This window comes from Stegostoma tigrinum, chromosome 23 (assembly GCF_030684315.1).
Source record: "Stegostoma tigrinum isolate sSteTig4 chromosome 23, sSteTig4.hap1, whole genome shotgun sequence".
NCBI lineage: Eukaryota > Metazoa > Chordata > Chondrichthyes > Orectolobiformes > Stegostomatidae > Stegostoma > Stegostoma tigrinum.
In genome coordinates, this window is record NC_081376.1 from 39,988,537 (window position 1) to 40,002,655 (window position 14,119).

The 14,119-nt window shown below is 38.4% G+C and overlaps 2 protein-coding genes across 2 annotated transcripts in view; one reads left to right on the forward strand and one right to left on the reverse strand.

Annotated features, from left to right (window-relative positions):
- LOC125462439 (transmembrane protein 94-like) overlaps positions 1 to 8,346 on the forward strand; it is a 156,705-nt gene extending 148,359 nt beyond the window's left edge. Inside the window, exon 29 of the mRNA XM_059653874.1 lies at positions 6,927 to 8,346. Within this exon, the coding sequence (XP_059509857.1) occupies positions 6,927 to 6,999 (73 nt within the window). The 3' untranslated portion in view covers positions 7,000 to 8,346. The remainder of the gene's footprint in view (positions 1 to 6,926) is intronic.
- The window catches only part of LOC125462223 (GRB2-related adapter protein-like), a 272,985-nt gene that overhangs the window by 213,135 nt on the left and 45,731 nt on the right, over positions 1 to 14,119 (reverse strand). The gene's annotated exons all lie outside the window — the stretch shown is intronic.

Here is a 14,119-nt window from a genome sequence, read left to right on the forward strand (position 1 = left end):
GGATTTCATCCCCTGGTTTCATGGTAATGGTTGAGCAGATGATAAACTGAGCCATGAGGTTGAAGATTGTGGAGTGCAATTCCACTGCTGTTAATGGCCCACAGTGCCCCATGGATACCCAGTCTTCAGTTGCTAGATCTGTTCAAAGTCTGTTCCATTTAGCACAGTGATAGTGCCACACAATACGATGGAAGATATCCTCAATGCAAAGGCAGAACTTTGACTCCACTCTCTTACTGAAACTGTCGTGGACCGATGCATCCTCATCTGGCAGATTGGCAAGGATGAGGTCAAGTATATTTTTCGCTCTTGCTGTTTTCCTCACCAATTGCTCCAGACCCAGTCTAGCTGTTATGTCCTTTAGAGTTTGACCAGCTCAATCAATAGTGTTTCTGCTGAGTCACTCTTCATAGTGGACATTGAAATCCTTCACCCAGAGTCCATTTTGTACCATTGCCCTCACCCTCCGTGTTTAACTTGCACTGCACGTCATCCAGAGATTTAGTTGCTGGGAATTCATTTTGGTTAAAATTCCTGAGAAAAAAAACCCACTGTGCAATATTTGCTTTGTAAAATCAACACATTATAGAGACTTGCAAACAAACTTGATAATGTTAAGATGAAAACCTCTGAATAAGATTAGTAAGTAAGTTGGTAAGTTCCAATCAATTCAAAGAAAAGCATCATTGTTCTGCCATTTGAAGTTAAATCAGATGTGGTCATTGACCAGTTGGTGTGAGTTTCACGGTGGAGGGAAAGAATGCCTGTCTTCCTGATGACCTTTACTGGTAAAAGCACTGACAATCATGTTAGTTTGAGGAAATGATTCCAGCAAAGTTATTGGCAGAGTTCCTGCATGATTATGATTGCTCATGGTGAGCTGAATTCCTGGAGAAGTGCCAAGAGGAACTGTGTTAGACTTTGGCACTCTGCCTACATAGCATATCATGTTAGCAAAGCCATCTGTGTTAAGGTAGTAAGATGTCTCCCACAGATGAAGGGATTTCGCATCAAAGTCACAGTCAGGTGAGATTGCCTTTTCCTGATTTCTCTGTACATGCAATTGTTATAGCACTCACAGGCATTTACCGTCCCCCTACTCTTGACAGCAAACATCACTAACTAGATATTTTTACCATGGCTCTTTCTGTAATCAATAAAGCCCAATAGTTCTTAATTATACATTCATACTCCTTGAAGTGCAGGTCGGCTGGTATCGGAACTGTTACAGAAGTCGAATTACCAAGTAAAGGAAGAATCCACATCATTAATAATGACCAGATTTGTAATGTGGAACAAAGGAGATCTGCAAGGACTTGTGCAATGTTATCCTGGATTATTTGTGGCAGCTACTTGGTATTTATAATGGGCAACAAGGTCAGTGCAATGTAAAAGGAAGGCTGCTGACACAGTATCGTCCATTCTATACTGTTATTCAAGATCAGTTTCATTCCAATGAATCAAAGATTTAAAAGTGAGAGTTTGCAATAAATACAGGTGAATATGAATACTTGTACAAAAGTCCATAAATTTGCAGAAACAGAAATTACACAGTAGTTTAAAGAAAAAATGCACTCCAAACATTGCTATCCTAGCTTCAGTTCCACCTTAGGGTTGACTGTCTGTCTGGAGTTTGCACATTATCTCCTTGTTTGTGTGGGTTTCCTCCTGTGGTCCAAAGATGTGCATGTTAGGTGAATTCACCATGGTAAATTATCCATAATGTTCAGCAATGTGTAGGTTAGGTTGGCTAGCTATGGGAAATGCAGATTATAGGGTAGGGGGATAGGTCTGGGTGGGATTCCCTTTGCAGGCTGGTGTGAACCAGTTGGGCTAAATGGCCTGTTTTGACACTGTTCAGGATTCTTAAAAAAAAATCACCAACGATCATCTTGTTTTGTTCTTGTGGGGCCTTTTAATTAAACCTGAACTGGGGATCACAAGCTGGATGTGAATTCTTTTATCTCTGCTGTTACAGTTAAACTGGGCAAAGACATTTCACATTTCGGGTAAATTGCTGAGCGTGAATTGAGCTGTCATCTGTGCGCACTAAATTGAGCTGTATCAAATACCTCTTGTCATTGATATTTCAACTTCAAAAACAAGCAACCTGAAGGATTTTTATTCTATTAATATAAATCTTTTGAAAAAAATGAGTTATCCCCTGTGAATAGGTATTTAGCAGAGTGAATTCAATACTTTTATTTTTATGCCATTTGCTTTGTCTGCATCAGAAACACTGTTGGCATTCATTGACCCACTCATGGACTCAGCTAGCACTAATCAGACCCTTTTTGCAAATTACTGCAAACTGAACAGTAATTTGAATTTAATGGACAATCCACAATTTGTATTTGGAAAACTATTTTCTGGATCTTTAGCTATGAGTTTCAGATTCACATGTTTAATGATTCCATGTAAGGCAATATGACCATAGAGCTACTTGTGTACTTACCGTCCCTAGTAGGCAGAAGTATGAACATTGATTTGAACTAAGTACACAAAATAGTGGCAAGTCGGAGTGACAAAAACCTAAACTAATCCAAAAGTAGCTTAATGCAAATAACATGCTCATGATAATTGCCCAGCCAACTATGCAACCACAAGAGTGCTTCTAGCAGTATTGATCAAAGTCAAAATAAACATTTTAAATGCTGAAATAATCAATATAACGTTAGTATGTATTTGGTTCCACAATAAGCAAGCCACGTCATTTTCTATGGATTTTTTTTTGGTAAATCATTACTACTATGTTGTGTCTACTTCCACTGAATATTGCAGGGATCAATCCTCATCCTACTTTGATCATATCTATTGGTCATTATTGAATTTAACAAAAAGTAACTTTACAAATAGATCACCGGATTTTGAAGCTACGATGAGATATTGCTTCTCTGCAAATGTCCTCCCAGTTGACCTCCATGACTTTAAAAGACTTGCATTGTCTTGAGAAATGAACCAGTGAATGCTTGTCAACTATTTTGCTGAGTTGACATGGTGTGTTTAAGATTTTTCTGTCTGTTATGAACTGGGTCCTGTGTATTAAAATACGCGACGTCCATGCAAGCAAGTGCGTTACACGGCAAGCTTGACTGACACATCCAGGATATGTCCAATTACAGAAGTAAATCTAATAGTGGACACTATGTTGCAAGTTTTAATAGCACACCAGAATGGACAAGTCAGTACTCTGACTAGTAATGAATCGCTGTAGGGATGTGTCATTTGAAATGATCTGGCGGCAGTTATTGGTATATACAGCCTACCTACCCAGAATCACGCTGTCACTAAAATTTACAATGGCCTGACCAGAGTCAACCTACCTGGTTTAAAATTCAAACAAAACCTGGCAGTTATCTATCAATAATCATTGATACAGGTATTCTTCATGGTTGACAAAATCTGCCATTTTCCAGCAATACTCAAGTTCTGTACCACCAAAGAACTATCTTTTTGGTACATACTTTTTCCTTTCCCAACAGCAGTTTAAATTTTGTGCCATATCAAGAAGCATGCCCTAGGCGTCAACAGCTGTGATATCAGCAAACAGATAAGCAAATGGTAGTATTTGCACAAAGCAGAATGGCAAGTTACAAAATGTTTTATGCTTCATTTCAAAATTTTCAGAAAGCAAAATAAATTATAATGATTATACTTCAGTAGGAGCTAAAATAAAAATAAACAAATATTTAGAAAATGTGTGCTTTCAATCAATAATGAGAAACTGGATATTCCACAAAAAGAAAATTACCTGTTCAAGGCCAGTGAGTGACATTAGCAATAATTTTGTAGTTAGTATACAGTTAAAAATCCAATTACATATCTCAATCAACAATATACAACATTTTAAAACATTTTTGTAGTGAGATTACCAAGTATGGGAATAAAAGATCTCATCAATTCAATTGATTTCCTTCTGAATACGTTCTACCATGTAGGGAATGGGGCGTCTTAACAGCACATCTTCTAGTGCAGGAAGTATCCAGAAGAATCAACGTCTGGATTTCTGGTTCAGTCCATGCATGTGCAACCTTCACAAATTGTAGTCAGTTTTATTAAAAGAATGATCCCCATTATTCCTCGAGAATTTCTTGGATGATCAGGAAATGTTCTTCTTCAGGCCAAACTTCTGGCAGCATAATTTATATTATTTTTGTTCAATTGTGAGTAACTACACTTCACTTTTATATTTGAGTTGTGCTGACAATTGATTTTCTCTTACCTCGAGTCAGAAGATGTTGTTTGAAGTCTTACTCCAAGCACTAGGCAATGCCCAGAGAGAGTCTAAACATCATCCCTTGACCGGCTGCAACTGAATGAGTTGAAACAGTCTTGCTTTTTGTTGCAGATTATACCTGGGCAATTTTCAACATTGTTCAGCAGAGGCCAGTGTTGTAGCTGTGCTGCAACAGCTTGGCTAGAGGCACAAGAAGTTCTGGAGCACTGCTCTTCAGTACTATTGCTGCAATGTTTTTGGAGACCATATTCTTTGCAACATCCACTGCCTTCAGTCCTCAATATCACATGCACTGAATCAAATTGGCTGAAGACTGACATCATTGATGCTGGGGTAGACTGAAATGGATCATTGTGGCTGAAGATTACTGCAAATGCAGCCATCATATCTTTAACACCCAGAAACAGAAATTGTTGGAGAAACTCAGTGGGTCTGGCAGCATCTGTGAAGAGAAAACAGTTGTTTTGAGTCCAGTGACCCTTCTTCAGACTAATTTCTTCTGTGCCACTGTCTTTGCTAGATCTGTCCATCTAGTGGGACCAGACATACACAGAGAAGGCAATGGTGTTATCTCTGAGACTGTGTGCAAAGCATGATTCCATAAGAAGTTACATCAGGCTGTTGTTTGACTAATCTTTAAGATGACTCTCTCAATTTTGGCACTAGCTCCCACATATTGGTAAGGAGGCTTGGCAGAAGTAGCAGGGCTGAGTTTCCAGTTATTGTTTCCAGTGTCTAGGTTGATGTTAGGTGGTCACATGGGTTTCATTTCTGTTTTGGGACTTTTTAGTTGTTCAAATACATCTGAATGGCTTGCTAGGCCATTTCAGATGGCAGTTACATCACTGTGGGTATGGAGTCACATGCAGTCACATCCAAGTAAGGACAACAGCATTCCTTCCCCAAAGAACATTAGTGAAACAAATGGGTTTTTACAACAATAAATAATCAGTCTGTGGTCATTATTAGACATTTAATTCCATATCCTACTGAACTGAAATTTCATCATCTGTCATTGGTGGGATTTGAATCTGGGTCCCCAGAATACCATCTGGGTCTCTGAATTATTAGACCAGTGACAGCATCATAACATCATCACCTCCTCTTAAAGGGGAAGTTGGAATCTCTGCTTTCTAATAGAATTTAAGTGCTCCGATTAACCAGTGAGGTGTGACTAACCTCACCTGAGGTTATTTTAATGCTCAGAACCAAAGTTCCTGATTTACGGCATTCGCAGTTCTTTCTGTTTTTGTCGTAGTGCTCCTGATTTGCCATCTTGATAGTAGATTAACCAGTTTGTCATGGTGGCTTTGGTTATCTATAATTTGAAAAAGACACCTCAAAGGTAACTTATTTGGCGATTCAAGCCCCCCACCTACTTTGAAGTTGGCATAAATTTCAGAACTTCAATTTAAAAAGTTTCCTGTGTTCATGCCAAATTAGATATTTTTAATCTCTCTTCAGTGACAGTAGAATCCTAATGCAGATTAAACTCGTAATGTATAAGACAATATATTCAAGTAATTCCTCATGGTCCAAAGTTCCTAACAATTCAACAAATAGATGTCTTCACCTCATGTGTGACATGCAAAACCAAGCTATAAATAGAATTTATGACAAGATGGGGAAATGGTTTGTGACGGAGGCTGCAACCTACTCTGGCCCATTGCCTAATCCTTTAGGAGAAACATCTAGTCCAATTCAATGCATTTGGTTCATCCATCTCCAGCTGTTTTGACCTAGAGACTAACACTACTGTGAGGCTAATTTCTCCTCAATGGTTGCAAAGCATTCACTTTTTAGAATATTGGATGTGCTGCCATGTCATGTTTTGCATGTATCCTTTCACAGTGCTAAAAGCAGATCTCAACCATCCAGTTCCTGAAGAAGCTAAGGTTTGAAATAATCACCACAGGAATGCGGTACCTGAAGGGTGAATGTAAACTAGTGTTCATGTTTTCTGGATGCAGCATTTTTTAATTGGGGTCATGATGAGGCACGTTTTGTGAATGGCTAATGTGTTCATTGTACCACTTAGCCTCAAATCCACTTAATAATCACTACTTACTGGTTAGTAGCAGGAAGAATGGGTATATAGGATCTCTTTCAGAATTATCAATTTCATGGCGACATTTGAGTCAGTGGGAATTTGAAGCTGCATTAATGCTCTAATGCCAACTGCTGTACAGAACAGGCCTACAATACACCAGGCCAGTATTGTTGACTAAGCAGACAGGCTTCCTGTTTGGATGTAGAGAGGTGGATCTGCTTCTGGGAACTGGCGTCCTTCCTTTTCAAGTCTAGTAAACCCTGCAAACCAATGTGCAAATGGGTAATGTGGTCCAAACTCAAGTAGTACCAGAAAGTTTAGCAATGTTTTGTGCTGGCATGCTGTCCAGGTTTAAAGTGATCGCATCCTAATTGGTCCATATGCACAGTTTATCCCTAGGTTTTGAGTGATGCTAGCCTGTGCTTAAGTTCTCAGGAGTTAGTTAGGTGGAATGCATCCTAATGTGAAACAAGTTGGGATAAAAAGAACTGATGCATGTTGGGATTTTCACAACTGTTTAGTTTCATAACTCATGTAGAATGATTAGTCTCTGCCTATCTTTGACATCTGGTTGACTACAGACAAAATGCCTCAACTGAACAAATATGACATTTTGTTTGAATGTTTTTGTATTTACAGAATGCGAATGCATTATCAAAAGAAACAGAAGCTACAGTTTGATACCAAGCTTGGAATGAATTCTCCTTTCTGAGAGAAACTGGGAACAACTCACTTTCTGATTTAAAAATGAAGTAATCCTCACGCCTTTAGAACTGAGAATTAACACATCCTTCAAATATAAACTGAAGATGTTAGACCCTTATTCCACTTTTAAACAAATGTTGAAAAGAATGTACTAAAATAATAGTTCTTGACATAAATAATGGATAAGTAATTAGAAAAACAGTTTCAAATACTTCTTCATATTTTTAAATTGAGACTGTGTGATTTCTGTATTTCCATTAAAATGAGATCATCAATTTATATTGGTCAAAGATGTGCACATTATTTATATTTTCAATTGCTCTCAGCTATTTTTGAATCTATTAACAAAATACATGAATGTGTAATTCAACAGCTGTTCTTAATTCTGTTCAAGAAAGGCCTAAAATTGTTATTTTATCTGTCAAAAAGAAGAGTGCAACATCTTAATTAGTTGTTTCTCTGCCATTGTGTGCAGTGCAAGAGAGGAAACAGATGGTTGTAAAACGTTGGGGAGACTTGAATCAGTTAAACAACGGATTCAATAGAATAAACTACAAGCATTTTAACATGAAGTGAAATATAGTTCTCATGACAAACTTGATTCACATATAGAAAAAAATAAAACTGCAATTAGTTTTGGATTGGAATTTGCTCTCAATGTATTTCCTATTAATTTGTAGTTACTGTTATTAACATCCTTAATCTATTATTTAGAGGATTTTTTTTCAATTATTTTGTTTACCAAATGCTAAATGGATATTGGATAGTTTCTAAACCTGTGGTTACATATTTTGAAACACAGTCAGTAAATGGATTGGTCATACAATATTCCTTTCATTTGTGAAAACTATGTCACATGGACAGGAAGTGCAACACCAAACTAGTTTCTCTGTAGAAAACCACAAGCAATTTTAATTGTTTTGGTGGTGTGAGACCAGCTGTCGGAGATGCATAGCTTCAACATTCCGTTTACAAATGCAGCTGGTGCGAATCTAAATTCTGTAAGTCTTCAAGCAGTTCACTGAACCATAATTTTATTAAAAGTAGAACTTCCAATGTTAGAAACTGACAAAATTTCAATCTGTTTTATAGCTTTAAAGATTACACAATTAATGTAGGTTTATACTTACAGATGCTTTCACAGGACACTATATTTTGCCTGTTCAGATAGCATTAGTTACACTGTCCAATGACAACATGCTAAAATCAGTAAAAGTGTCAATCTGGTATGTGTAGAATCACTGATGTGTAAACTGAAAGCACTGCATACAAAACCAGTGAAAAGTATCAATTTAAACAGCAAATTCAGATTGTTGTGATATTTTTGCATGTGCATCCTGATTAATAAATAAAAGCAAACAAAAGAAGCTGCTTGCATGAAAAGTGTATTTTGGCTTGATTACATAAATCAAAAATTGTATATTTCATAATTTCGCAATTCAAACTTAAAACACTGCAAGGACATTCTTTTAAGTACAAAACCAAATTTTCTTAATTTTTAATAGAAAAGTTGCTCTCTTGGATAGATTAACTCCATTTTGTGCATTGAGTATAATGGGATATGGACACGTTATACTTCAAATTTATTTTTGCTTTCTTTATTCATTCATGGAATGTGGGCGTCTCTGGCTAGGCCAGCATTTATTGCCTATCCCTAATTGCCCAGAGGGCAGTTAAGCGTCAACATATTGCTGTGGGTCTGGAGTCACCTGTGGGCCAGACCAGGTACAGATGGCAGTTTCCTTCCCTAAAGGACGATTATTTCTTAAAAATTATTGCTAAACATTATGGAATGATTGGAAAATGCTTTGGAATTCAATCACTGGATTCTAGTATGATGTCAAATGTTGAATCTCTTGCTGTTTGCACAAATTTATGCATGTTAATTGAGAACACCAGTGTTTCAATGTATCACTTCTTTTTTACAAGCGCTAGTTATATAGAGTTGTATGCTTTGTTTCATAAGCTGCATAAATGGTGAAACTTCATTATAATCTGCTAGATGTCAGTTGCATAACATACATACATTAACATATCCATGTCCCAGTAAATGTAAATCATTCTACTCTCAGTTCTAGAGTGCTCATGGATGCCAATTATATAATCAAAATCACATTGATATAATTTTTCCCTCGACTTATGAAATACATGAAAAAGCAGTTGCCGTACCAAGCTTTGATGCATCTGGATAGGATGTTTTGCATGGTGCAGGTGAAGTGAACAGGGTGGATGAGGGATACGACTATTTTGTCCTTTTTTCCATATTAAATCCATAACTATATTAAAGGCCACAAGAGACATTCAAACTTGTTTAAGAAGAATCTTGATTCCCCACCCCCCCAAAGTGTAATGAAAGTAAAAGTTTACATGAACAGGTGGGTGGAGAGTATATGCAACTTCCACTGCACAAAGTGCAATTGGAGTGTGATTTGTTATCTGGAATAGAGATAGTAGAATTGGTTAAGACATTATCCGTGAATAGAATAGAATTACTCCTGCGTAATGATTTAGCAAGAGTGAAAGTTATAGCTTTACGTAAAGTCAGACAAAGTCCAGTCAAGGATAAAAAGGCAGAATTGCTCAGGAACAGTTCCACCTTGTGCACTGATCAAGGCAATCACTAAAAGAAGTCCAGTATTTGAGGTGACAGAAATACCACATAAAGGTGTTGTGGTAGCTGAAACTATTTGAAGATGAAGATAATTTAAATGGAGTTTTGGCGCATTTCATTAATTGATGCTTAGAAAGCAGAAACAAACAAAAACAGAAATTTCTGGAGAAACTCAGCAAATTTGGCAGGATCTGTGAAGAAAAGAACAGTTATAGTTCCGAGTTGAGTATCCCTTATTCAGAATTTTGAAGGGACACTCGACTCGGAACTATAACTGTTCTTTTCTTCACAGATCTTGCCAGATTTGCTGAGTTTCTCCAGAAACTTCTACTTTTGTTTGTTTCAGATCTCCAGGATTGAGAGTTCTTTATTTTACACAAAGCACATTCAGAGTTAACTAAGATCACTACTGGAACGTGGAGACCGTTTAAGGAATGCATGCTGATTGTGCTCAATATGTTTGTCCCTAGCAGGCAGGGAAGACGCGGCCGAGTGAGGGAGCCTTGGTTCTTAAGAGGTCGAACAACAGGTTAAGAGGAAGAAGGATGCTTATATAAGGTTCAGAAAACAAGGAATGGAAAAGGCTCTGGAGGAATACAGAAAGGAGCTGAAGAAAGGGCTTAGGAGAGCTATAAGAGGGCATGAGAAGACCTTGGCATATGGGATCAAGGAAAACTTCAAGGCTTTTTACACGTACGTGAGGAATAAGAGAATGACCACAGAAAGGGTAGGGCCGATCAAGGATTGTAAAGGGAATTTGTGCAATGAGCCTAAAGAGATAGGAGAAGTCCTTAATAAATACTTTTCTTCGGAATTCACAACTGAGAGTTGTAGAGGAGGACAGTGTGAAACAGGCTGGTATGCTAGAGGAGGTCAATGTTAGTAAGGAAGCGGTAGCAGAAATTTTGAGGAACTTGAAGATAGTTAAGTCCTCCGGGCCTGATGGGATTTATCCAAGGATTCTATGGGAAGCAAGGGAAGAGATCACAGGGCCTTTGGTGATGATCTTTTTGTCCTCATTGTCCACGGGTATAGTGCCAGAAGATTGGAGAGAGGCAAACGTCATTCCCTCGTTCAAAAAAGGGAATAGGGATAACCCCGGAAATTACAGGCCAGTTAGTCTTACGTCAGTGGTGGGCAAATTATTTGAAAGGGCTCTGAGAGATAGAATTTATGAGCACTTGGATAGGCACAGTTTGAGTCGTGATAGTATGGATTTGTGAGGGGTAGATCATGCCTCACAAACCTTATTGAATTCTTTGAAGAGGTGACCAAACACGTGGATGAAGGTAGAGCAGTGGATGTGGTATACATGGATTTATGTAAGGTGTTTGATAAAGTATCCCATGGTAGGCTCATGCAGAAGGTAAAGAGGCATGGGATAGGGGAAAATGTGGCAGATTGGATTCTGAATTGGCTGACCCTTAGAAGAGAAAAAATATTCAACATGGTGCTCAGTTACAATTGGTGTACCAGCTCCTCTTTGTGATTTTTGTAAATGATTGGGATGAAGGAGTGGAAGGGTGGATTACTAAGTTTACGGACAATACGAAGGTGGGTCAAGTTGTGGATAGTGCGAATGCCTGTTCTAGGTTACAAAGGGACATTGATAGGATGCAGAGCTGGGCCGAGAAGTGGCAGATGGAGTTTAACCCTGAAAAGTGTGAGGTGATTCATTTTGGAAGGACAAACTTGAAAGCAGAATACAGGGCTAATGGAAAGGTTCTTGGCGGTGGAGAGGAGCAGAAGGATCTTGGGGTTCATGTCCACAGTTCCCTGAAAGCTGCCACCCAGGTGGATAGAGTTGTTACGAAGGCGTATGGTGTGTTAGCTTTCATTAATAGAGGGACTGCGTTCAAGAGCTGTGAAGTTATGCTCCAGGTACACAAAACCCTGGTTCGGCCACATCTGGAGTAGTGTGTCCAGTTCTGGTTGCCTCATTACAGGGAAGATGTGGAAGTGCTAGAAAAGGTTCAGAGGAGATTTACCAGGATGTTGCCTGGAATGGAATGGAGGGAAGGTCTTACGAGGAAAGGTTGAGAGAGCTAGGGCTTTTCTCTTTAGAATGATGAAGGATGAGAGGTGACTTGATAGAGGTGTACAAAATGATCAGAGGTATTGATAGAGTGGACAGCCAGAAACATTTTCCTAGAGTGAAGGTGGCTATTATGAGGTGGCATAGTTTTAAAGTAAGTGGAGGTAGATACAGGGGAGACGTCAGAGGTAGGTTCTTTACTCAGAAAATGCTAAGGCCGTGGAATGCTTTGCCAGAGACGGTAGTGGAGTCAACCTCATTAGGGGCATTTAAGCAGCTAGATAGGCAGATGGATGATAGTATAAGGTAAGGATGAAAAGTTAGATAGACCTTAGGATTAGGCTAAAAGTTTAGCACAACATCGAGGGCCGAAGGGCCTGTACAGTTCTTTACTGTTCTATGTTCTAAGTTATCCACAGGGAGCTCACACTGCAGCTAGTGTGCAGGAATTCTGGAATGGTAGCGAGTTTTGAGAAGATTTGTAGCTCAGGTTGAGGTTCTGGATGTAAGTTTGCTCACTGAGCTGTAAGGTTCGTTTTCAGACGTTTCGTTACCATTCTGGGTAACATCATCAGTGAGCCTCCAACGAAGCGCTGGTGTTATGTCCCGCTTTCTATTTATCTGGTTAGGTTTCCTTGGGTTGGTGATGTCATTTCCTGCATTGGTGATGTCATTTCCTGTTCTTTTTCTCAGGGGATGGTAGATTGGCTCCAAATCAATGTGTTTGTTGATGGAGTTCCGGTTGGAATGCCATGCTTCTAGGAATTCTCGTGCGTGTCTCTGTTTGGCTTATCCTAGGATGGATGTCTTTGATTGGGACAACACATCCATCCTAGGACAAGCCAAACAGAAACACGCACAAGAATTCCTAGAAGCATGGCATTCCAACCGGAACTCCATCAACAAACACATTGGCTCCAAATCAATCTACCATCTCCTGAGAAAAAGAACAGGAAATGACATCACCAATCCAAGGAAACCTAACCAGATAAATAGAAAGCGGGACATAACACCAGCGCTTCGTCAGAAGCTCACTGATGATGTTACCTAGGATGGTAACAAAACGTCTGAAAACGAACCTTCCAGCTCAGCGAGCAAACTCACATCCAGATTCTGGAATGGTATTGTATTAAGAATAGTGTTCTGATGATACAGCGCAAACACCCTCACAGACCTGCAGATGAGGAATGGATGCTTGTTTATTGGAAAGTGGTGCTACCCAAACATCATGGAGAAACATTGCAAGTCACACATAAAATTTCTATAGCAGGACATACAGGAATAGGGAAAACAGGCATCAATAAACATGAATTTTACATGGCTAAGACTTAAAGGATGGAGTGCAATTCTGTAAAATATCTCACAAATATCTGGTAATAAGTAAACACCAACATGTAATCAAACTGGCACTTTTAATATTTATAGGTATTTTTGAAAACCATTCAGTTGAATGTTAGTAATTACATAGGATCATTCAGAAACTTAACAATTATCAAGAAGTCAATCTGAGTTCCAGAACTTATTCTTTTAAAGGCCATTACAGCTAAATTAGTAGTGGAAAAATTAACTTACTCTTTTTACTTGATATGGTCTACTAAGTGAAATACAATATTTAAAATTTCCCAGAATATAATCAGTTGTTTGGGTATCAAACCATTGAAGTCAACTGCATATTGTCCTCGACAAACCATTCAACCCAAAACCGTGATTAAGCTAGCAATTCATGTTTCATTTTTGCCATTGATTAAAATAGTTTAATCACAATAAATTGTTATTCACTTGTGAATGGAAAACCTTTATATTCATATTCTCTTAACCCGAGTTAAGCAGTTAGGTAAAATTGGGCAACTTGGTGGTTTAATTGGATTCTCTAAATTTTAACGACTCTGAGAATAGTGAGACTTGATTTCCAGTATACAAACCTCCAGCTGGTCATGAGATAATATTTTCCATAGTTCAGTGTCAAGTTTTGCTTGTTTAGTTCTTGTGAAGCATTGTACCATGTTAAAGGTGTTGAAAAGTGTTGGTTATTGTCCCTATGGCAGAAGATCATAAACAACTCAAGACAATTATGTTGCTATGGTTCCAAATATGCAATAAACCAAATTTAAACCAATGGTCGAAATAAAAACATAAGACATAGAAGCTGGAGTAGGCCTTTCAACCCTTTAAGCTTGCTCCACCATTCATTACAATCATGGCTGATTATCGAGTTCAATACCCTTCTCTTGCCCTAACCGATATGCCTTGATCCATTTAGCAAAAACAGCTGTACCCTGTTATTTCATTAAAAGAACACAATATTTTGGTCTCAACCACTTTTTGTGGTAGTGAATCCTACAGGCTCACCACTCTTTGGATGAAGAAATTTCTCATTTCAGTCCTAAAATATATATCCCTTAGCGTTAATATGACCCCTGGTTCAGGACTCCTCCACCATGGGGAACATCCTTCTTGCATCAAACATGTCTAGTCCTGTTA